Source organism: Priapulus caudatus, unplaced genomic scaffold (assembly GCF_000485595.1).
Source record: "Priapulus caudatus unplaced genomic scaffold, Priapulus_caudatus-5.0.1 Scaffold1346, whole genome shotgun sequence".
In the NCBI taxonomy this organism is placed as follows: domain Eukaryota; kingdom Metazoa; phylum Priapulida; class Priapulimorpha; order Priapulimorphida; family Priapulidae; genus Priapulus; species Priapulus caudatus.
Genome location: NW_014578407.1, coordinates 24807 through 47970, shown reverse-complemented (window position 1 = coordinate 47970; position 23164 = coordinate 24807). Strand labels below are relative to the sequence as shown.

At 44.1% G+C, this 23164-nt stretch overlaps 1 protein-coding gene across 1 annotated transcript in view; it reads left to right on the top strand.

Moving 5' to 3' along the window:
• Positions 1 to 6013: 6013 nt before the first annotated feature.
• Positions 6014 to 23164, top strand: part of LOC106816316 (neurogenic locus notch homolog protein 3-like) — a 38878-nt gene continuing 21727 nt past the window's right edge. The window contains exons 1-2 of the mRNA XM_014820897.1: positions 6014 to 6065; positions 6794 to 6861. Of these exons, the coding sequence (XP_014676383.1) occupies positions 6028 to 6065; positions 6794 to 6861 (106 nt within the window). The 5' untranslated portion in view covers positions 6014 to 6027. The remainder of the gene's footprint in view (positions 6066 to 6793; positions 6862 to 23164) is intronic.

The following is a 23164-nucleotide window of genomic DNA, read 5'->3' as shown; positions in this document are numbered from 1 at the left end:
TATGAGGACGAGCAGGGTGATGTGAGGAGTGCTCAAAAACTCCAGTCTTTGTGCCCAATTATGTTGGGTCTTGTTTGTTAAAGGTTAGAGAGACATGTATAGTGATACCCTCCACGACCTTCACGTGACATCAAACTGAAATCGGTGGAGTGTTTGATATACAATGAATCAGGGTTCTGTAATCTTTTTGTGAGTCATGGAAAAAAACCCTATTAAAGAACCAAGCCTCATCTATATTAGAGAACTCTCCACTGGTGAATATAAAGCATAAGATTGCGATTGTATATTCAGTAACCATCACTCCCGCCTAGTCAAGAGAACACAGTTTCGCTCTATTAAAAAGTCTGATACAACTAAACAAAGCAGTCATTCCGAAGAAAAAAGCTTTGAAGAATATCACACTGGGAAAGCGTGACCACATTGCGATAAATGTGGGTTCACGGACCCCAATGAAGCCCATCCGGACTCCAAAGAAGGTCCATGGACCACAGGTTACAACCCCATACAATAGATCTTTTCGCGTATAGAAAACGGCGTATCATAAACCTGAATCTTGGTGGCATGAAATTAATTTAAGTATTCCACGATGGTTACGACAGTAAATTAAAGCAGGTAGGTGCGACTTTGCTTTAATGTAACCATGCAAGCATGCGTGGAAGCGGAACTCGTGTAATAATCCTTTCAGCTTTTGCGGAAATTCTAAACTGAATTTCAAAAAAAAATCTCTTAACTAGTCATTATGGTAGCAACGCAATAATGTCAGGGCTCCCGGTTAACAAGCAATGAACTTCCTTCTAGTGAATCCATTTTAGTGAAAGTGTTGTATTTAGGACTGCGGCTAATTAGGGCTTGCGTGCTATATTTCTAACCTGCTAGTTTATTGTTTTGGTTTGGTAAATAACATGGGACGTAACTGCTGCGTATATATATATATATTGACGTAGCCCCACCGCGCACCGCTAAATGATTACAGACAATTGCGCTATGATTATGTCACTAAATAGTAGAAGGCTGCGGGAGACACGAGCCGAAAAAACAGAGTTACAGAGTTAGAAAGCGAGTTACGGAGGTGCCTACCCAGGAGGGGTTACCTACCCATGGAATGTAGAGAGATTCAATGTGAGCGACGGACGCTAGTGGGTCCACCCACCTTAAGGTTTCCGTACGTATGTATATATTTGGTATGTGTTGAGTAGTAATAAAATCGGCAAGTGAAACAACTAATCTGCGACTACGGCGTCTACCTCTGCTATCTACGCTGCTGCTGCTAACCTGCGCTAGCGATTTGCGGACAAACAACGCTGGCTACCTTCTACGCTGTCGACGCTAACAGATTTACACGGAGATCTTCAACTATTTCCGCAATCCTCCACCAAATTGTTGTACTCCTATTAGCCTATCTGGGGGGAAAGCTCGCTGGATAATGCCGCGTTTAGCCCCGTATCCTCACCAAATTTATTTTACTGCGAAATGTTGAGACTTCAAGGTTCTCGTAGATCGACAGCGTAGAAGGTGGCAGCGTGTTTCGTTCAGCAAATGGTAGAGAAGTTAGCAGCAGCAGCGAATAGCACGCGTAGAACCGTAAATCGCAGATTAGTTGTTTTCACTTGTTTTTATTACTTACTCAACACAATACCAAATATATACATACGTACGGCCAACCTAGTGGGCTAACTGACTGTCCGTACCTTATAGGACTGATTTCCACGTGACGGCACCGATATGATACTTTTAGAGAAATGTGGTTCTTAACCAACGACATTTAAGCTTATCATATTTAAAAGCTTACCATGGTTAATAGAATGAGGACACCTCTACTAGATAAACACGACATAATTATTATAATTTCATAAAGAAAACGGAATTATACGTGTGGAGATTTCAGAGTGTGTAACTCACAGGAGGCAGTAGACTAGATCAAGATGGTAGATTGAACTCACAGTATAGATGGAATATACCATATAATTTACTAAATAGAGGATGAAAATATAAGATCGCGCACAATAAATAAGTGTCAACCACGCACGTCCATGGCGCGGCCATGCTTGGATCATGCTATCATCGCTGCTGCTAATGGCGGGGAAAACAAGGAGTGTTTACGCATGAAAAAGCGATGAAACCGAAGATAAATAGGATAACTAATTATCTGCGCGTTAGGTATTATTAGTCAGCAAAAGTATAGAGGGATATTGAATAGAATGAACTAGTCTAAGTTGTCGAAAGATGAATATTTAATTTAGAAACGAGTTGCATAAGATGATGCAGATCAACCCGCGTACCAGGCCATGGCCGGTTTGGGCCATGCAAGCAGGTGAAACGTAGCGATGCACAAGCGAACGAAATCGCGCGTGCCAGCTAGGTATATAAGGCGGCCACCGAACCAGCCGAAATCGCAGATGCAGGAGGCGTTATTTTCAAGGGCTAGTTAGGAAGAAGAGGAAGGAGACGAGGGAAGCAGAGGACAAGGAGAGAAAGAGGAAGAGCAGGTTATTCATTTCAGGGCCTAGGTAGGAAGATAGAAGAAGAGAAAGAACAGCAGAAGGAGAAAAGAAAGAGGCGAGTGTTATTTTTCAGGTTAGGTTTAGGGAAAAAGAAGAAGAAGAGAATAAACAGCCGAGACAAAGAGAAAAGAGGAAGAGAGCGTTATTTTCAGGGCTAGGTAGGAAGAAGAAGAAGAAGAAGAAGAAGAAGAAGAAGGAAGAAGAAGCAGAAGGAAGAAGAAGAAAGACGGAGAGGCGTTATTTTCAGGCTAGGTAGGGCAAAAAGGAGAAGGAGAAGGAAGAAGAAAGAAGAGAGAGGGAGGCGGAAAGCGTTGCAGAGCGAGGAGGTATAGAGGCATCAGGTTTTCAGGTAGGTGGCATAACCGGAAAGAGCGAACGGGAGAAGGAATTTAGCGAGGACGGAGAAGAACGGGATTCCGGATAGGTAGAGCCAGGTGCGACCTACGAGGGAGACCCCCTTAGGACTGCCCAGGCTACGCGAGGAGTAGGACGAACGTGAGAGAGGAAAGACGAAAGCCGGCGACAGTGTTACTTCTTCAAATATTAATTCTAGTGGTGATAGGATCCGCTGCATTTACGATATGGCAGAGAATTATTTGTGAACTAGTAGGAATCAGATAAAGCTATACACCGTACTAGTCAACCGAATGCTCACTGTGTTCTGTTCAGCGGTGCTTACACTGTTAACACGCTACGTGAGCATCACAACGAACTGGCAGGACGAACACTAAATCCCGAACAAACTGGGACACGCGTTAACGAAACAGACGTTCTGTCGACCCGTAGTCGGCCACGAACCCTAAGGCCACTACAATAGCATTCTATAACATTAGGTAGACAGAAATAATGTCTACCTAACAAATTTGTCTTGGCATAAGCATAGATATGTGTGTGGTGTGTGTGTGTGCGCGCGCGAGCGGCAGTGTGTGTGTGTGTGTGTGTTGTGTGTGTGTGTGTGCGCAAGCGCGCGTGTGTGTGTGTGTGTGGTGTGTGTGTGGGTGTGTGTGTGTGTGTGTGTGTGTGTGTGTGTGTGTGCGCGCGCGCGCGCGGCTGCGTGTGTGTGTGTGTGTGTGTGCGCCGCGTGTGTGTGTGTGTGTGCGTGTGTGTGTGTGTGTGTGTTGTGTGCGCGGGCGCAGCGCGTGGTGTGTGTGTGTGTGTGTGTGTGTGTGTGTGTGCTGTGTGTGTGTGTGCACCGCGTGCGTGAGTGCGTGAGTGCGTGCGTGCGGTATCACGATGCAGACGGCCTTCAGACGATACAGATTCTGATACTAGCTATAAAACAACGAGTGAAAATGCCTGCTCGTGTTTCACGGTTACTGCGCTTCTTGTTGTGCCGCCAATACTTCCCGCGGGCGATCCCCACGTCCATCGTGCAGTGGTAAAATCCTTGCTAGACATTTATTGCCCTCACGCACTCTCCATGATCCAGATAACGTCACACGTTCGTTCTGTCTGTTGTGCGCATATATCTAACATTGATATAAAGCGCGTTTCGTTGTTATTCACAGTGCGTGAGCTCCAATGAAATATTTTATTTTGGATTCGTTTGAGTTGACGTGTGTACGTCAGTGTACTCTGTCCTTCCTACATGTTTTATCCCTGTACTTGTCGAGTAGATAAGAAGCACAGTATCTGCGAAGATACTACGTACTGCTGTTTCGAGATATAATAGGAATAATGAAGTAATTAAGGTGACACAAAAGAAAAGAAAAAGGTGAAACGAATAGGTATCCGTAGAAAATAACTATTTTTTCAAACTATTTACTAATATTGTAAATCTCCTAATTTTCGACTAAACCGTTTGCATATTTGTACATTGCAATAGTTTTCGCAAAGATTGAATACTGTGCCAAAGACAATCTCGTATCCAAGTGTTTATAGTATGTATAATAGCTGTGGCATCGTGTGGGGGTAACGACACACATGCTGTGAGAGTGAAGAAAACGTGTCGCTATTATCTCCAGTACCCCTTTCGTTTTCAACTATAAATGTTTTTTACGTGTACTTAAATATATAAACTATCTGTATTGCTGGGGCAGGAAATAGACATTTTTATTTAACAAACAAATTTATTATAAAAATAACAGATAACCATCACGCGAAAGGAAGTCACGCGTACCCGTGCGCTATTGCCCGCAGAGGGAACGTGATCGAAAACTAGATTTATATATCAGGGAAATCCATTCGTGGAACAAGAACGTCAATTCGTTGATTGCACCTATCTCACAGTCATAGCTAAACAGAAGACTATCATACGAAGTGATTTGCAGATGAACTAAATTGACGGGTCAATGAGTTCTATTGCAAGGAAAATATCAACATCAGTTCAAAGCAGACGCGAATTGACGGTTTGCCAAATCGACTTCACATTATAAAGTCAATATTAAATTCACAAATAAGGCCATTAATTAAAATACTTTTTTCACTAGTATATATATATATTTATGTAACGTTTGAGCCAGTCACGGCCTCAATGTGCGCCACAGATTCGATTATAGATCCACACGCGGACGCGAGCAGGAACGGAGACCACAACAACAAGTTTTGTATTCAATCCGGGAACGCCCGTGCTTTTATTAGCGTACCGACCGACAGACCGGTAGCTATAAACGCCATACAAACTTGGGTTGAATGCCCAGAAACAGTAAACACAGTATATACAGTATCAAACCATACGGCCCGAGATCTCAACGTGCCTGCGTGCAGGGACGGTCAAGCCGTCAGCAAGCACCAGGCAGAGGGTGAGTCGGGGAATAAAACGTAAACGTTCTCTTACCACTCGTTGATAAGCCTTGCGTTGTGTACCATGGAGCAGCTGGCGAGAGACGTCAGTGCCCATGCCACTGTTACTGCGAGAAGCAGTGTAAACGTCTATTTTATACGTTACATGAATTAGTCAGTGGAGCTAGACGGGTAGTTGTTTTATCCATAGACAGACTAGACTAGACAGAACGTCGCGCGTATTGGGCGGCGGCATTGATGTTACAGGCAGTTGGGTAAGCGAGTTCTAGGTTAGGCAGTTTCTAGGGTGATTGTGAAATGAGGGGAACGGTTGGAACTGGACAAGACGGGTGACATGTGCTCTCAAGATGTAGGGAGTTTTGGGCGAATATATAGGGAGAGATGTAATAGATTGTGGGATGAGAGATTGGAGATTGGGGCTGGTGCTGGTCGCGAGAGTACGCGCACGTGCGACCGCGCGTGTGCGCGGGTCTTTGTCTGTTTGTGCGATTGTCTGATGAGGTGGCTACACAGTGTAATTATGATATTAACAGTTATACAGTTGACCACACAAGTTCTGGATTTGGATCTACTTCTACATCATTTCTACATGAACGCTCATTCCAACGTTACAGCAGCAGCTTATATACCCATAATAGTCACGTGGCTACCCCACGTGACCATCCCTGTAAGATTCAGGATTCGAGTCACCTGACGGAAGTGAATCCCTACCCGCTATACTTGAATCACCTTAGGACGCGGGTCATGTGACGTAGGTGAATCCTCAATAGATGTATGGTGCAACATGCACAGTCGCAAGCGAAACCAGATGCAATACTCGCGGTATGTTCACTATTCTACATGCTACGGTGGAGTTTGTAGAAGTAGTTTATTGTTGTATGGTGGATTGGACACCTTGATGCCATACGTATACGTGTTGTTAAGTTGTTCGGGTAGCCAAATATATTATATATTATTGAATATTGATGAAGTGCTATAAAAAGCAATGTAAATTTCATGTAACGAAATCGAAAAGTATGCATAACCAAGAACATTTTCCGTTCTTGTTGTAATCTTTAATAGGCTCCTAATATCTATTTTTTCTTATAGTACTTGCATGGTTATACTAGACGAAAGCCTATATCGATTAAAGTATATAATTTGTTTTTCGTTATTCGTTTTAGCTATAAATGTATTTTCGTCAGCGAATTGTTTTTCTTTGAAATTAGTTTTTCTTCTTTATGCGGTTTCGGTTAAAGCGAGCTAAAACATTATCTGCGACTACAGCATAGGAAGATCTTGTCGCGAATTTAAAACATTTCTATGTTATTCTATTCTATAATTTCCTACATTAGACCAATTAAATATGTTATCACATTACCCGTTAGATGTACGTCGGGCATTCTCTCAATTCTTCCAAACTAGTTTATTGTTTTAATAGTCGTATCGTCCTATTCCTTCTTAAAGGTCCATTTCGTTTTACTATTAATTTTAAACCGAACAATATGTAGTTAAATGTGGCACAACTTGATTCTTGGTCTCTACTTCCAATTGACCTATTCTACTTGCAGGAGGAAGAGCGACCTGATTGGATCGAAAACATGTTCGGAGTACCTTCACGCTAGCACTAATCTTCCAGGCATGTTCAGTTCTTAGTTAGTCTTTATTAGTAACAACCACAAGATAATAATTATGATCAATATGAGGATTAATATTATGAGAGAAACGGAAAAAGACATGGAAGGGGAATCAGGCACGTGTGCAACTAACAGAGAAAGATATAATAACAGACTAAGATATTATTTACTGCAAAAATCTTATATGCATGTCACAACTCAGTGATTAATTAACTGTCTCTGCGACATATGTTAAGGTTAGGTTATATGTTTATGGAAGGCCGCCCGATAACAAAGACCATTTTAGGTCCGACTGGTCGCTCCATTTTAGTGTAATAATTGCAAAATCTCCATCGTGCGGGAGGGTGAACAGTGAACACCTCCCTCCCACACCCTCCCCTCGCTCGGTCGCTTGGCTCCCTCGCCTGGTCGCTTCGCGCCCGAGCAGGGGCGTGTACAGGGAGGGTCTAGGGAGTCCGTACCCCCCCTTGCTCGCGCAGAAAACTGGACACAGTTCACAGGAGCAATGACAATATTAATTTTACTCCATAGGCCCAAAATGTTGCCTTTCAATCTTGGGGTTTAACCCTAGTCTATGTAATTTGAATTCTTATTGAGTGGCAGACCTCCCAACCCTTCCAATTTTGGCGGAAAATTTCCGCTTTCTTATTCCATTTCCGCCACTACGATTTTCCCCTTTATTTTCCCGCGAAACAGCAATTTCCGTGGATAGCATTTATTTACAATCCTAGCGCACTACAGTAAAATTAGAAGTTTGGATAAGGATCAGAAGTGCTCTGCAAGTGTGTTTATTTCTCCGTTTAAGGCATACAGAGGCTTGATTTTTCACCTCAAAAATGCTAAAAGCTCATAGCTTCCGGGGGCTTCGCGGCCTGGACACCACCAGTGGCCGTAATGCTGGTCCCGGGACCCCACCCATTATTTCTCGCGCTACGCGCTCGAATTGGCGCTACGTGATCACAACATTTTGCCCCCCAACATTTCCCTTGCCCTCAGCTTGACACCCCCCACTTTTACAATCTTGATGCCGCCACTGCATATTATATATGGATGCCCAACTGTTGTGCAGTTGTTACCTAGGTTCCCAAAGGCAAATGCGCTAGTGGCAATGACCGGGCCGAGATAGTGTGAGTGAGAACGAATAGTGCTGAATGTCAGTGACTGATGATTTTCATATTTTAATCAAAATATTCAAATTTCAAAATTATTACCCCGTGGTCATATGCTGTTTCCGCGTTTATTCCGATCGTAGATGGCGTATCGGTAGATCTTGCGGCGCCGTGACATTGAAAACAAGCCTCGTAAGAGAAATCATCCGATACTCCGTCCATCCGGTCGTATCTCAAGAATCACGCATGCACGCATGCACGTATGTACGCATACACGCATGCACGTATGTACGCATACACGCATGCACGCATATACACGCATACACGCATACACGCTGTCTAACAAAACAACGGGCGAGCTCCAGTGGCGTATCCAGAGAGACATGAGCTTTGCTGTTGAACCTGAGCGCTGCGCGCGGCTGAGACGCGCAGTTCCGCGGGATATGCGCACGCGCATAGTGTCAATCCTCGGCGCGCCTCGGCATCGTGGCCGCATCACGTCCAGTAATTGATAAACAGGTGAAATGTACCTGGGCTGCCGAAGGCAGGCCCGTGTGCCGTAGGCACGCCAGCGTTAGGGGGGTGTGGAGGCATGCTCCCCCAGAAAATTTTGAAATATTTAAGCCATTTTCCTGCAATGTGAGGCATACTGTGGGCCATATTCTGATGTCTGATGACACTATCTCAACCCAAGACTCAACCCTACAATTTAGGATTTAAAACACTTTTCATGACTTTCCAGAGAGCGTACACACCTGAGGTTAGGTTACTATAGTAAGTAGTAAGTAGGTTACTATAGGTTTTATTGGTTTTTTTTCTGGGCCTGCAAACAGGGGGGGGGGCGTACGCCGGCTCCGCCCTATGCTGAATACGCCACTGAGATCAACGCAATAAAGTGGCGAATATATATAACGCTGTTGAGTGTATGCCCTGCAGTCCCGTACCCAAGGGGATCCGGAACCCCCCACCCCCACCCCACCCATCAAACAATAAATATATGGTAAAAATATGTATAAATGTTTTTTAGGTCTTGTGGGCCTATTTTATAGTTGGGCTAGGTATATTTTATCCAGAATAAAACTGTTAAATGGCACCAGAATGCACCATTTGAAAGCAAATTTTCAAAATGTTCCCGGGGGGTCATGCCCCGAGCCCCCCGAACATCGCTTCGCACCTTCGGCGCTCGCAGTCACCCGCACACCTCTGATTTGGAACCCCCCTTAGGCCAATCCTGGGTACAGGCCTGCTCTGTATGTATTTTTCATTTCCGGACAAGGCAAGCGGTACCAATACGCACCGACACGCTGAATATAATAATTCTGTGCTGCTAGGCGTAACACCAGAAAAGGTAATTGGTTTATTGCAAAGTACCGAATAACCAGTGAAGACTTGCACGCGAGGCCAAGTTATTAGTGTAATAACTAAATAACTACTGTATAGGAAGAAATATCTACTTTATATTCTTCAGAAACACTCTAATAACATATCTTACATTAATTATATTATTAGAATTATATTATGCACAGACACACAGACGCAACAACACAGTCACACACTACACAACACCCACACACTCACAACACACACACACACAAAGCACACACACACACATCCACACACACATCACACACTACACACAACAACAACAACACAGCACACACACACACACACATATATATATATATATATATATACATATATATGTGTTTTAATTTATCACGACGACCACTATAATATGTTATGATGGGTCAATGACAGGTGTCTGTCCTACCACACATACGTGCAACCCGCGGTGATCCTTTCAAGGCCCCCGATAACTTGCACTTATAAGACGTGATTAGAATGTGACATAAGGGACCAGACCGAGCCTCGCGTGATGCCTAGGTCAGTGACAGCAGCCGTACTCGCTGTCTGGTGATGCTAGGGGAGAAGGGAGGGGACAGGAGGTTGACCACGTGACGTATACATAGTATCCAGAACTAACAATACATTGTATTATTACAATCAGGAATGAATAATTACAAAAATATTATTATATATATATATATATATATATATTATTTGTCATTATTCACTCCTGATACAATGTATTATTAGTTCTTGATAGTATTAGCTACGGCGTTTCGGCAACGAGGCAACTACCCCCGTCTGGTTACAAAAGTAAGCGACATGCGTAAACTTATAGAATATTGGCATGTCATCAGTGTTACACGTAAGTTAGTAATACTGTTAGCCAAATCTTGCCATTAGATTATATGTTGGCCGTCTGAACGTATAACACGACACGCGTCTTTTATTTACTGCAAACTGTAAATGTAGAATCAGAACTTATTGGTATTTATGGCAATGAACCCGAACACCACCCCCGATAACCACGCTACGTTAAAACGTCGAAGTGAATATAGGCAAGACGAATACGGAGGTAACACGACAAAGACGTCAATTAATGTTCGAAAAAAAACATCGCTTGAGAAGCCTAAAGATCCTTTAGTCTTTTGCAAGTGGGTGTGAGAGGGTAATTATACTCGGCATGTTATCATAACTTTTTTGCTATTCATTATGTTTTACTTATCATTTTAATCATTTGTCATATCATATTTTATCATATATTTTCTTTATGGCCCGTATGTATGTATTACATTTCATAAAACGTTAACAATACTTGAAGCAAACACATCATTTAATGTGAACAGCATTTAACATATTTATTTTGTTCCAAAAATCTTACAAACTGTGAGCTAAGCCTCGGTACCTTTAAAATTTACACGACTCCAGTAAACACACTAGTTATTTGAACAAGCACAAAAAGTTACAGTACTATGCTAAGATTATATAAAACGAGACGCCGAGAAAATTATAAATTACATACACACGGTACAACACTTCCCAGAGACGGTAAGTGCCTGTCTTTACTTAATATAATTTATTATTAAATACTGAATCAACGCGGTGTGTGTGTGTGTGTGTGTGTGTGTGTGTGTGTGTGTGTGTGTGTGTGTGCGTCGCGTGCGTGCCGTGCATGCGCGCGTTGCGTGGCGCGTGTGTGTCTTTGCGTATGTACGTGATGAAGCGTGTGTGTGTGTGTGTGTGTGTGTGGTGTTGTGTTGTCGTGTGTGTGTGTGTGTGTGTGCGTGCGGCCGTGGCGTGCAATGCGCGGCGTGCCGTGCGTGTGTGTGTGTCTTATGCGTAGTACGTGAGAGCGTGTGTTGTGTGTGTGTGTGTGTGTGGTGTTTGTGTGTGTGTGTTGTGTGTGTGTGTGTTGTGTGTTGTGTGTGCATGTGTGTGTGCAATGTGTGTGCGTGCGTGCGTGCGTGCGTGGCCGTGCGTGCGTGCGTGCAAATGCGTTGCTTGCGCGTGTGTGGTGTCTGGAGTATGTAACGTTGAGAGCGTGTGTGTGATTCTAGCTAATTAATGTTTGTAAATTAGCAAACATGTATACCCTTTACGTGACATCAAAACTGAAGATCGGTGAGGTGTTGAATATACAATAAGATCAGTGGTTTCTTTAAATCTTTTTTGAGGTCATGGACGCCCTTTGAGAGCTGTGAAAGCTAACAGACCGCCCTCCCCAGAAAAATGCACATAAGCACATAAAACACAAAATTTTGCATAAGAATAGTGGTCAGCGACCCCAATGAAGGCGCCATCCGGACTCCAAAGAGGTCCATGACCACAGTAACAACCCATACAATAGATCTTTCGCGTATAAGAAAACGGCGTATCAATAAACCTGAACTGGTGCATTGAATAATTAGATTCACGATTGTTCGAGCAGTAAAATTAAAGCAGGTAGGTTGCTGACTTGCTTTATGTAACATGCCAAGCAAATGCGTGAAAGGAACTCGTGTAAACCTTTCAGCTTATTGCTGGAATTCTATGAATTTCCAAAAAAAAATCTCTTACCTATCATTATGGTAGCAAGCAATAATGTCAGGGCCCGCCCGGCTAAACAGCAATTAACTCTTCTAGTGAATCCATTTTAGTGAAGTGTTGTATTGAGGACTTGCGGCTAATTAGCCGGCTTCGCGTCGCTATATTGTCTAACCCGGCTAGTTATTGATGGTTTGGTAATCGAAACATGGGACGTATGCTCGTATATGATATATTATATACCCGTAGCCGCCTCACCTGCGCACCGACCTAATGATTACAGACCAATTGCGCTATGAGTAATTCACTAAATAGTAAAGCTGCGGGAGACACGAGCGAAAAGAACAGAGTTAACAGAGTAGAACCGAGTTACGAGGTGTGCCTACCCCAGGAGGGGCTTAACCTACCATGATGTAGAGAGATTAAATTGGAGACGACGGGACCTAGTGGGGTCACCCACCTAGGTTTCGCGTACGTAATGTAGATATATTTGGTAGTTGTTGAGTAAGGTAATAAAATCCAAGTGAAACAAATTAATCTGCGACTAACGGCTGCTAAACCTCTGCTATCTACGCTGCCTGGCTGCTAACCTCGCTAACCATTTGGCGGACGAAAACACACGCCTGCCTACCTGTTCTACGCTGGTAGACGCCTACAGAATTACACGGAGATCTTCAACTATTTCCACGCAATCCATCCACCAATGTTGTAGCTCACTATTTAGCCCTATTCTGGGGGGAATAGCTCGCTGGATAATCCCGTTACCGCGTATCTCCACCCAATTATTTTTACTGTGCGAAATGTTGAAAGACTTCAGGTCTCGGTAATCGCAGCGTAGAACGGGCAGCTTGTTTCGTCAGCAATGGAGAGAAGTTTAGCAGGGCAGCAGCGTAAATAGCAACCGTAAGAACCGTAATCGGCAGATTAGTTGTTTCACTTGGTTTTTTATTTACTACTCAACACATACCAAATATATACAATACGTACGGCAACCTAAGGTGGGGCTACTGAAACTGTCTACTTAAGGACTCCGATTTTCATACGGACGCACATATGATACTTTTAGAAAAGTGTTTCTAACAACACATTTAAGCTTTAATCATATTTAAAAATGTAGCAGTTTAATAGAATGAAGGACACCTCTAACTAATAAACACGGCGACATAATTATAAAATTCAATAAAGAAAAACGAGTATAGGTGGAGATTTCGAGAGTGTGTAACCACAGGAGCAAGTAGACTCAGATCAAGATGGATAGAATTGAACTCAAGTAAGATGGATATATAGGACATATATTTACTAAATAGAGGATGGAAATATAGATCGCACATAAATATGTTCAACACGCACAGTCCATGCGCGGCCACTTGGAATCATGCTATCACTGCTGCTGCTATGGTCGGGGAAAAAAAGGGAAGTGTTTAACGCAAAAAAGGCGATGACGAATAAATAGGATAATAATTATCTGCGCGGTTAGTATTATTATCAGCATAATATATGAGGGGATTGAATAAGAATGAATAGTCTAAGTTGTCGAAAGAGAGGAATATGTATTTAGAAACGAGTTGCATAGATGATGCAATCACCGTACCAGCCACGGGTTTGGCATCAGCAGGATGAAACTACGAAATTGCAACAAGCGAAACGAAATCCGCGTGCCAGCTAGGTAAATATAAGAGCGCACCGAACCGAGCCGAATCGCAGAGCAGGAGCGTTATTTTTCAGGGCTAGGTTTTAGCGAAGAAGAGGAAGGAGAGCGAGGAAAGCAGAGGACAGAAGGAAAGAGGAAGAGAGCGTTTAATTTTTCAGGGCTAGTAGGAAGAAGAAGAAGAGAAAAAGAAACAAGCAGAAGGATAAAAGAAAGAGGGCGAGTGTTATTTTTCAGGTTAGGTTTAAGGAAGAGAAAGAAGAAGGAGAACAAACAGCCGAGTACAAAGAATAAGATGAAGAGAGCGTATTTTTTCAGGGCTAGGTAGGAAGAAGAAGAAGGAAAAGAAGAAGAGAAGAGAGAGAAGAAGGCAAGAAAGAAGAGAAGACGGAGAGCTTAATTTTTCAGGGCTAGGGTAGCAAAAAGGAAGAAGGAGAAGGGAAGAAGAAGAAGAGAGAGGGAGCGGAAAGCGTTGCAGAGCGAGAGGATAGAGGCACAGGTTTCAAGGTAGGTGGCAACCGGAGACGAACGGAGAAGGCAAATTAAGCGAGGACGGAAGAAAGAACGGATCCGGATAGGTAGAGCCAAGGTGCGACTTAACGGGGAAAGAAACACCCCACCCCGCTTAGGGACTGGCCCAGAGCGCTACCGAGGGAGAGGACGAACAGTGAGAGAGGAAGACCGAAAGGCCGGCGACGTGTTACTTCTTCACAATATTAAATTCTTAAGTGGTGAATAGATCCGCTGCATTTACGAATGCAGAGAATTATTGTGAACTAGTAGGCAATCAAAGTAAAGCTATAACCGTACAGTCAATCCGAAATCTCACTGTTTCTGTTCAGGCTGGTGCTACCCTGGTTAATCCGCTACGTGACATCACAACAACGGCAGGAGCGAAACACTAAAATGCCAACAACTGGCGACACGCGTTAACGAAACAGACGTCCCCTGTCGTTACCGTAGTCGGCCAACCTAAGAGCCACTAACAATTAGCATTCCTAAACGATTAGGTAGACAGCAAATATGTTCATACCTAACAGAATTTGTCTGCATAACATAGATATGTGTGTGTGTGTTGTGTGTGCGCGAGCGCGCGTGTGTGTGTGTGTGTGTGTCTGTTGTGTGTGTGTGGCGCGCGGGCGCGGTGTGTGTGTGTGTGTGTGTGTGTGTGTGTGTGTGTGTGTGTGTTGTGTGTGTGTGTGTGTGTGCCGCGCGCATGCGCGCCCGCGCGGTGTGTGTGCTGTGTGTGTGTGCGCGCAGTGTGTGTGTGTGTGTGCGTTGTGTGTGTGTGTGTGTGTGTGGTGCGCGCCGCGCGCGTGTGTGTGTGTGTGTGTGTGTGTGTGTGTGTGTGTGTGTGTGTGTGTCCCGAACGTGCGTGAATGGCGTGAGTGCGTGGTGCGGGTATCACGATGCAGACGGCCTTCAGACGATACAGATTCTGATATAGCTATAAAACAACGAGTGAAGAATGCCTGCTCGTGTTTCACGGTACTAGGCGCTCTTGTGTGGCCGCCAATACTTCCCGCGGGCGATCCCCACGTCCATCGTGCAAGTGGTAAAATCCTTGCAGACATTTATTGCCCTCTACGCACGTCTCGCAATGAACCAAGATAACGGCACACGTTCGTTCTGTCTGTTTGTGGCGCATATATCTAACATTGATATAAAGCGCGTTCAGGTTGTTATTCACAGTGCGTGAGCTCCAAAGAAATATTTTTATTTGGATTCGTTTGAGTTGACGTGTGTACTCAGTGTACCTGTCCCTCTCATGTTTTAATCGCCTGTACTTGTCGAGTAAATAAGAAGCACAGTAATCTGCGAAGATACTAACGTACTGCTGTTTGCGAGATAATAATAGGAATAATGAAGTAATTAAGAGGTGACACAAAAGAAAAGAACAAGGCTGAAACGAAAATAGGTAATCACCGTAGAAAATACTATTTCTTCAAACACTCATACTTTACTAAAATATTGTAAATCCTAATTTTCGACTACAACCGTTGCAATTTGTACATTGCAATAGAGTTTTCGCAAAGAATTGAAGACTGTGCCAAAGACAACTCGTCATCCAATGTTTATAGTATGTATAATAGCTGTGGCATCGTGTGGGGGTAACAGACACACATGCTGTGAGAGTGAAGAAAAATCGTCGTCGCATATTATCTCCAGTACCACCTTTCGTTTTCACTATAAATGTTTTACGTGTACTTAATATATAAAGCTATCTGTATTGCTGGGCAGGAATAGGAACATTTTTTATTTAACAAACAGAATGTTATTATAAAAATAACAGATAACCATCACGCGAAAGGAAGTCACCGTACGACCGTGCGCTATTGCCCGCAAGGAACGTGATCGAAAACTAGATTTATAATATCAGGGAAATCCATTCGTGAACAAGAACGTCAATCGTTGATTGCACGCTATCTCACAGTCCATAGCTAAAGCAGAGACTATCATACGAAGTGATTTGGCCAGATGAACTAAATTGAACGTCAATGAGTTCTAATTGCAAAGAAAATATCAAACATCAGTTCAAAAGCAGACGCGAATTGACGGTTTGCCAAATCGAACTCAACATTATAAAGTCAATATTAAATTCAACAAATAAGGCCATAATTAAAAATACTTTTTCAACTAGTATATATATATTTTATGTAACGTCTGAGCCAGTCACGGCCCAATGTGCGGCCACAAGATTCGATTAATAGATCCACACGCTGGACGCGAGCAGGAAGGGGGGCGGAGACCACAACAAACAATTTTGTATTCAATCAGGGACGCCCGTGCTTTTATTAGCAGTACGCGACCGACAGACCGGTAGCTATAAACGCCATACAAACTTGGGATTGAATGCCCAAAACAGTAAACACAGTATATACAGTATCAAAACCATACGGCCCGGAGATCTTCAACGTGCCTAGCGTGCGGGACGGTCAGCCGTCACAAGCACCAGGCAGAGGTGAGTCGGAATAAAACGTAAACGTTCTCGTTACCACTCGTTGAATAAGCCTTGCGTTGTGAACCAATGGACACTGGCGAAGAAAGACGTCAGTGCCCAATGCCACGTTACTGCGAGAAAGCAGTGTAAACGTCTATTTTATACGTTACATGAAAATAGTCAGTGGAGCTAGACGGTAGTTGTGTTTTATCCATAGAACAGACTATACAACAGAACGTCCGCGCGTAATTGGGCCGGACGGCATGATGATACAAGGCCAGTTGGAAGCGAGTTCTATGGTTAAGGCAGTTCTAGGTGATGTGAAATGAGGGGAACGGTTGGAAAGCTGACAAGACAGGGTGACATCGTGCTCTCAAGCATGTAGGGAGTTTTGGGCGAAATATATGGGCAAGATGAAAATAGAATTGTGGAATGAGAGATTGGAGATTGGGGGTTATTGTTTTTTTTGCTGAGTGCTGGTCGCAGAGATACCGCGCACGTGCGACCAGCGCCGTGTGGCGCGGCTTTGTCATGTTGTGCGATTGTCTGATGAGGTGACTACACAGTGGTAATTATGATATAAACAGATTTATACAGTGACCACACAAGTTCTGGGATCGGATCTAAACTTCTACATCATTCTACATGAACCTCACTCCAACTTACAGCACAGCTATATAACCCATAATAGCACGTGGCTACCACCACGTGACCATCCGCTGTAAGATTCAGGATTCGAGTCACCCTGACCGGAAGTGAAATCCCTACCCCGCTATATCTTGAATCACCACTATAGGACGCGGTTCATGTGACGTAGGCTGAATCCTTACCCCTATATCCTTGAAATCACCTTAAGGACGCGGGTCATGTGACGTAGGTGAATCCCTACCCGCTTATACTTGAATCACCATTAGTGACGCGGTCATGGTGAACGTAGGGAAAAAATGTTTTTAATTATTACGCGTGACGCTGCCCTACCCTAATCTCCGCACGCGCTCTCCTCCGTATCGTGGGCAGCGCTGGTGCTACCAGCGCGGTATCCGTCAAGCAATCGAGCCTCCAATCATGCTTCCTCGACTGCGGAGCTTCGCGCTGACGTCTGTATTCTCAAGTCCAATGCGGGCCGAGCTGCTGCTCAACGAGATGCGAGGAATTCTCCATGCGCGTAATGTCAGCTTCTGCGACAAAGCAGTCCCCAGACTCGGGTGGCTGCTCCTCCCTGCGCAGATGCAGGGGCCGAGACGGCGACCACTGCGACTGTCCGCTGCCCCTACGTCCATGGCTCTTTCGCTTCCTCCCCGAGGACGCCCATTCATAGCAGAGCGCTCTGAATGCTGCGGCCCACTCTGGAAATGGGGAGTGTATGAAAACGCAACCACACCGAACTAGCCCCACATCCGAGGCGTGTTTATATTAAATTGCCATAGGGGTGGCCTCGTGTCCAGAGCGTGTGATCCACGTCCCCACCGTACCACTGCTACTGCAATGAGCCAATCACCTATAATCAGTACATTAGATTGTAACACTGGTACTGTGCGTTGTTGATCCCCTTAGCTATACTCTGCCTCGTGTGTTTGTCCTCATGGAATAACAGAAGCAAGTGTGAAGTGGAGCCCATGCAGGTACAATTAAACTGCAAACAGCGGTACTTGTCTTATTAACCCAGTTGCCGTAATGCCCCCGCCTGTCTGTGCCCCCATGGAAATAACAGGAGCCATGTGTGATATGGACCCATGTAGTAGCAATGGATTGCAACAACGGTACTTGTCTGGTCGATCCTGGTTCGTATGATCATTCTGCCTCTGTCCTCAAGGTGTGTTGGAGATATGTGTGAGATGAATCCATGCATACATTCGATTGTAACACTGGTACTTGCGTTGTTGATCCCCTTAATATATATAAATATATATCTATATCTACAGGTTTATGACCTGGCCAGCGGTAGGAGTTACTTAAGGAGGATTAATTTATGTTCATCGGGGCCTAAAGCATATAGACAGTGCGGCACCCAAGGGGGCATGGGGCATGGGGGGCATTTCCCCCCCCCCAGTCAAAGCCTTTGCCCCTCTCGAAACCGTTGCCCCCAGTCAGCTCCTGACAAAGGTATAAGGACACCAGTTCACAGGAAAGCAATGAACAATATTAATTTTACTACCATAGGCCCCGCAAAATGTTGGCTTTCAAAATCTGGGTTTAACCCTAGTCTATGTAATTTGAATTCTATTGAGGCGACCTCCCAACCCCTTCCAATTTTGGCAGGAAAATTTCCGCTTTCTTATTCCATTTCCCGCCACTACGATTTTCCCCTTTATTTTTCCCGCGAAACAAGCAAGATTTCCGTGGATAGCATTATTTTAAGCAATCTGCGGCACTACAGTAAAAATTAGAAAGTTTGGATAAAGGATCAGAAGATGCTCTGCGCAATGTGTTTAATTCCTCCCGTTTAAGGCAATACAGAGCTTGATTTTTCCACGGCTCAAAAAAATGCTAAAAGCTCAATACTTCCGGGGGCTTCGCGGCCTGGACACCCCCAGTGCCGTAATCTAGGGTCCGGGACCCACCCATTATTCTCGCGCTACGACGCTCGAAATGGCGCAGCGATGATCACAACATATTTGCCCACCCAACATTTCCCTTGCCCCTCCCAGCTTGACACCCCCACTTTTACAATCTTGATGCCGCCACTCGCATAATATATATGGATGCCCAAACTGTTGTGCAGTTGTTACCAATAGGTTTCCAAAGGCAAATGGTGGGCGCTATGTGGCAATGAACCGGGCCGAGATAGTGTGAGTGAAGAAACGAATAGTGCTGAGATGTCAGTGACTGATGATTTTCATATTTTAATCAAAATATCAACATTCAAAATTATTTACCCCCGTGTTCATATCTGTTTCCGCCCGTTTATTCCGATCGTAGGATGGCGTATCGGTAGATCTTGGCGGCGCCGTGACATTGAAAACAAGGCCTGCGTAAGAGAAAATCCTCCGGATACTCGTCCATACCGGTCGTATGCTGCAAGAATCACGACGATGCACCGCATGCACAGTATGATACGCATACACGCATGCACGTATTGTACGTCATACTACGCATCCGCATATACACGCATACACGTACATACGACGCTGTCTAAAAAACAACGGGCAGACGCTCAGTCGGCGTATCCAGCAGAGACATGAGCTTTGCTGTTGAACACTGAGCGCTGGCGCGCGGCTGAGACAGCGGCAGTTCCGCGGGATATGCGCGCAACAGCGCGATAGTGTCAATCCCGCCGCGCCTCGCATCGTGGGCCGCATCCACGTCGCAGTAATTGAATAAAGACGGTAAATGTACCTGGGTCTGCCGAAGCAGGCCGGTGTGCCGTAGGCACGCCAGCGTTAGGGGGGGGGGGGTCGGAGCATGCTCCCGCCCAGAAAATTTTGTAAATATTAAGGCCATTTTTCCCTGCAATGGTGAGGCATACTGTGGGCCATATCTCTGATGTCTGATAACATTATCTCAACCAAGACTCAACCCTACAATTTAGGATTTAAAACACTTTTCATGACTTTCCAGAGAGCGTACACACCTGAGGTAAGGTACTATAGTAAAGTATGTAAGTAGGTTACTATAGGTTTTATTGTTTTTTTTTTCGGGCTGCAAACGAGGGGGGTGGCGATCCGGACTCCGCCCTATGCTGAATACGCCACTGAGCAACGCAATAAAGTGGCGATATATATAACGCTGTGAGTGTATGCCCTGCAGTCCGTACCCAGAGGGGATCCGAACTCCCCACCCCACCCCACCCATACAAAAAATAAATATATGGTAAAAATATGTATAAATGTTTTTTTAGGTCTTTGTGGCCTAGTTTATAGTTGGGCTAGAGAATATTTTATCCAAGAATAAAACTGATTAAATGCACCAGAAGCACATTTTGAAAGCAAATTTTCAAATGTTCCGCGGGGGTCATGCCCCCGAGCCCCCGAATCGCTTCGCACCTTCGGCGCTCGCAGTCACCCGCACACCCTCTGATTTGGAACCCCCCTTAGGCCAATTCCTGGGTACAGGCCTGCTCTGTATGTATTTTTCATTTCCGACAAGCAAGCGTACCTAATACGCACCACACGCTGAATATAATAATTCGTGCTGCTAGGCGTAACACCAGAAAGGGTAATTGGTTATTGCAAATACAGATAACCAGTGAAGACTTGCACGCGAGGCCAAGTTATTAGTGTATAACTAAATAACTACTGTATAGGAAAAATATCACTTATATTCTTCAGAAACACTCTAATAACATATCTACATTAATTATATTATTAGAATTATATTATAATAAAATCATATATATATAATATATTTATATATATTATTAGTATTCAATATAAATATGTATACAATAATTAATTATTATATACTATATTATAAAATTAAGAATTGCATACGAGGAGAAAGAGAGGGGGGAGAGAGAAGCGAGAAATAAAGAGAGAGAGAACGCGAGGTAGAGATAGAGAGAGAGCCAGCGAGCGAGAGAAAGGTGGGGAGAGTGGACACGCGAGATAGAGATAGAAGATAGAGAGAGAGCCAGCGAGCGATGAGAAAAGGTGGTGAGAGTGACACGCGAGATACGAGATAGAGATAGAGAGAAGACCAGCCGAGCGAAGAGAAAAGGTGGTGAGAGTGGGGAAGGCAAGCCTGGGAAGTAAACCTTCAGCAGGGACCAGAGAGACAAAAATAATCTGAAACAGCTAAATATCTGATTTTTCATTCACGTTAAATGTTCTGTTTCGCACTGGCGACACTCGCATGACCGAGCGATAGCATGCGTACGCAATCAAGATCATCATTTAGACATAAACATTGAACTTCGCCAGACGTAAACGGCAACAATATAGTTTAGTAACGTAGCGTATTTTTTCCGAGTTTTCTCGGTAAAATATGTAAGATTAAAAGAAAAAATCCCTGACGGCTATTTTGGTCCATATTGTGCTTAACATGTGGCAGAATATTTTGTATACCCCCCCCCCCCCCCCGTCGACTCCTTCTGGTGTTGAGAAATATCCAAAATACCATTTTTTAATATACAAATTCAAAATTGTGTGTAACATAATTAGGTGCTGGATAAATTTCCAATGAAATTTTTTGCATGAGCATAGAGATATAATCTCTGCTATAATAAAAAGCAAGTGATTGATCTCGATTCATATCGCAAATAAACGTTTAATCTTCACTAGAGCAATACCCGGCACAACGGGAGAGTATCCTATAACGTCAGGCGTTAACTGACTGATTATATTTGATGCGCACGGTTTCACGTGCGCGCAGCGTGCCCTGCGTCGTGAAACGTGCCCTGCGTTTCGTGAGGGTGCTCCTAAGTCATTGCCTCTGCCCTTGACTGTAAACACCTGTCGCAGGTCACCGCAGCAGCACCGTCGAGGCATCGTCATGTTACTAAAACCGATCAGGCGCAATAGTGGCTGCCCATCGTCCGCTAACTGTCGACGACGCATCAACTGGTCGTGAACGGTTCCTCGTAGTTCTAAACGGCAGCATCTCGCAGGAAGAGCAACACCTGCCAGCCATTATTCGAACAACTATAATCGAGTAAAACCTGGAGCGACGTTCGAACCCGTGTCCGTCGATACATCCGTCGCTATAGTTTAGGGACTGAGGAAAGGGCAAAGCTTGCCCGCCGGTTTCCCTTAAAGCACAGTGCGAAGGCTGTGGTACCGAGTCGAAATGAACCTGCGCGAATATTATAATAAATATTACGGCGAATATTATTATATATATTATTGAATATGTACGGCGAATATTATTATATATAGTTATTGAATATTAAGCGGAATATTATTTATATATGTTATTGAATATTAGCGGCGAATATTATTATAATATATTATTTAAGTATTACTGCAAATATTATTATTAATATTATTGAATTTACGGCGCGATATTATATTAATATATTATTGAATATGTAACGGCGAAATATTTTATTATATATTATTGAATATTTATGCGATTAGAGACGTAACAATAACGAAGAGAATGCAGCTAGTTATACATGGTATAGCGCTGTTAGTGGTTGTTGATCTCGGCGTGATATATTGCAGCGATAAGCGATGAACTATTGGGCTTCCCAATCGACGACCGCTTCAGTCACACGGTTAGCAACTTTAATCAGAGCCGCGCGGCAAATTTCGCGTGCGCGTTATGGCACAAGGCACCCAGGGCGACTATTGGAGGTGTCGCGCCTCTCTGGTGACACTGGCAGAGCGCAGGGCGTTTTTCGGCTAAAAATCTCGTTCAAAGTCGTTTGTAACTATTGCTCAATCGAGCGCGTGAGGGGAGTACGTTGGTCATCGTGCTTAGAAATAACATTTTAACCGCTGTAGAAATAATTTAACCGAGTAAAATTACAGACATTTAAGCCCAATGGCAGTGACCTTGTTACACGTAATTTAACCTCGGATAAATGATTTTACAGCGGTAACGGCCTCCATCTCGTGTCGGCGCCTTCCGTCCTTCCGACTGGTCACGTTTAGCTTGGCGGGCGAAGAAAAGTGAACTTATTAATCACTGTGTTCTCGTGTTTTTAGAGCAATGTGTTGTTTGCTATCATCGCTGGTAATTCCATGAATGAGCCGAATCAGTGAAATGTGTCTGTTGTAATGGATAGAGAGAGAGAGAGAGAGCAGAGAAGGAAGAGAGAGCGAGAGAGAGAGAGAGAGAGAGAGAGAAAGAGAAGA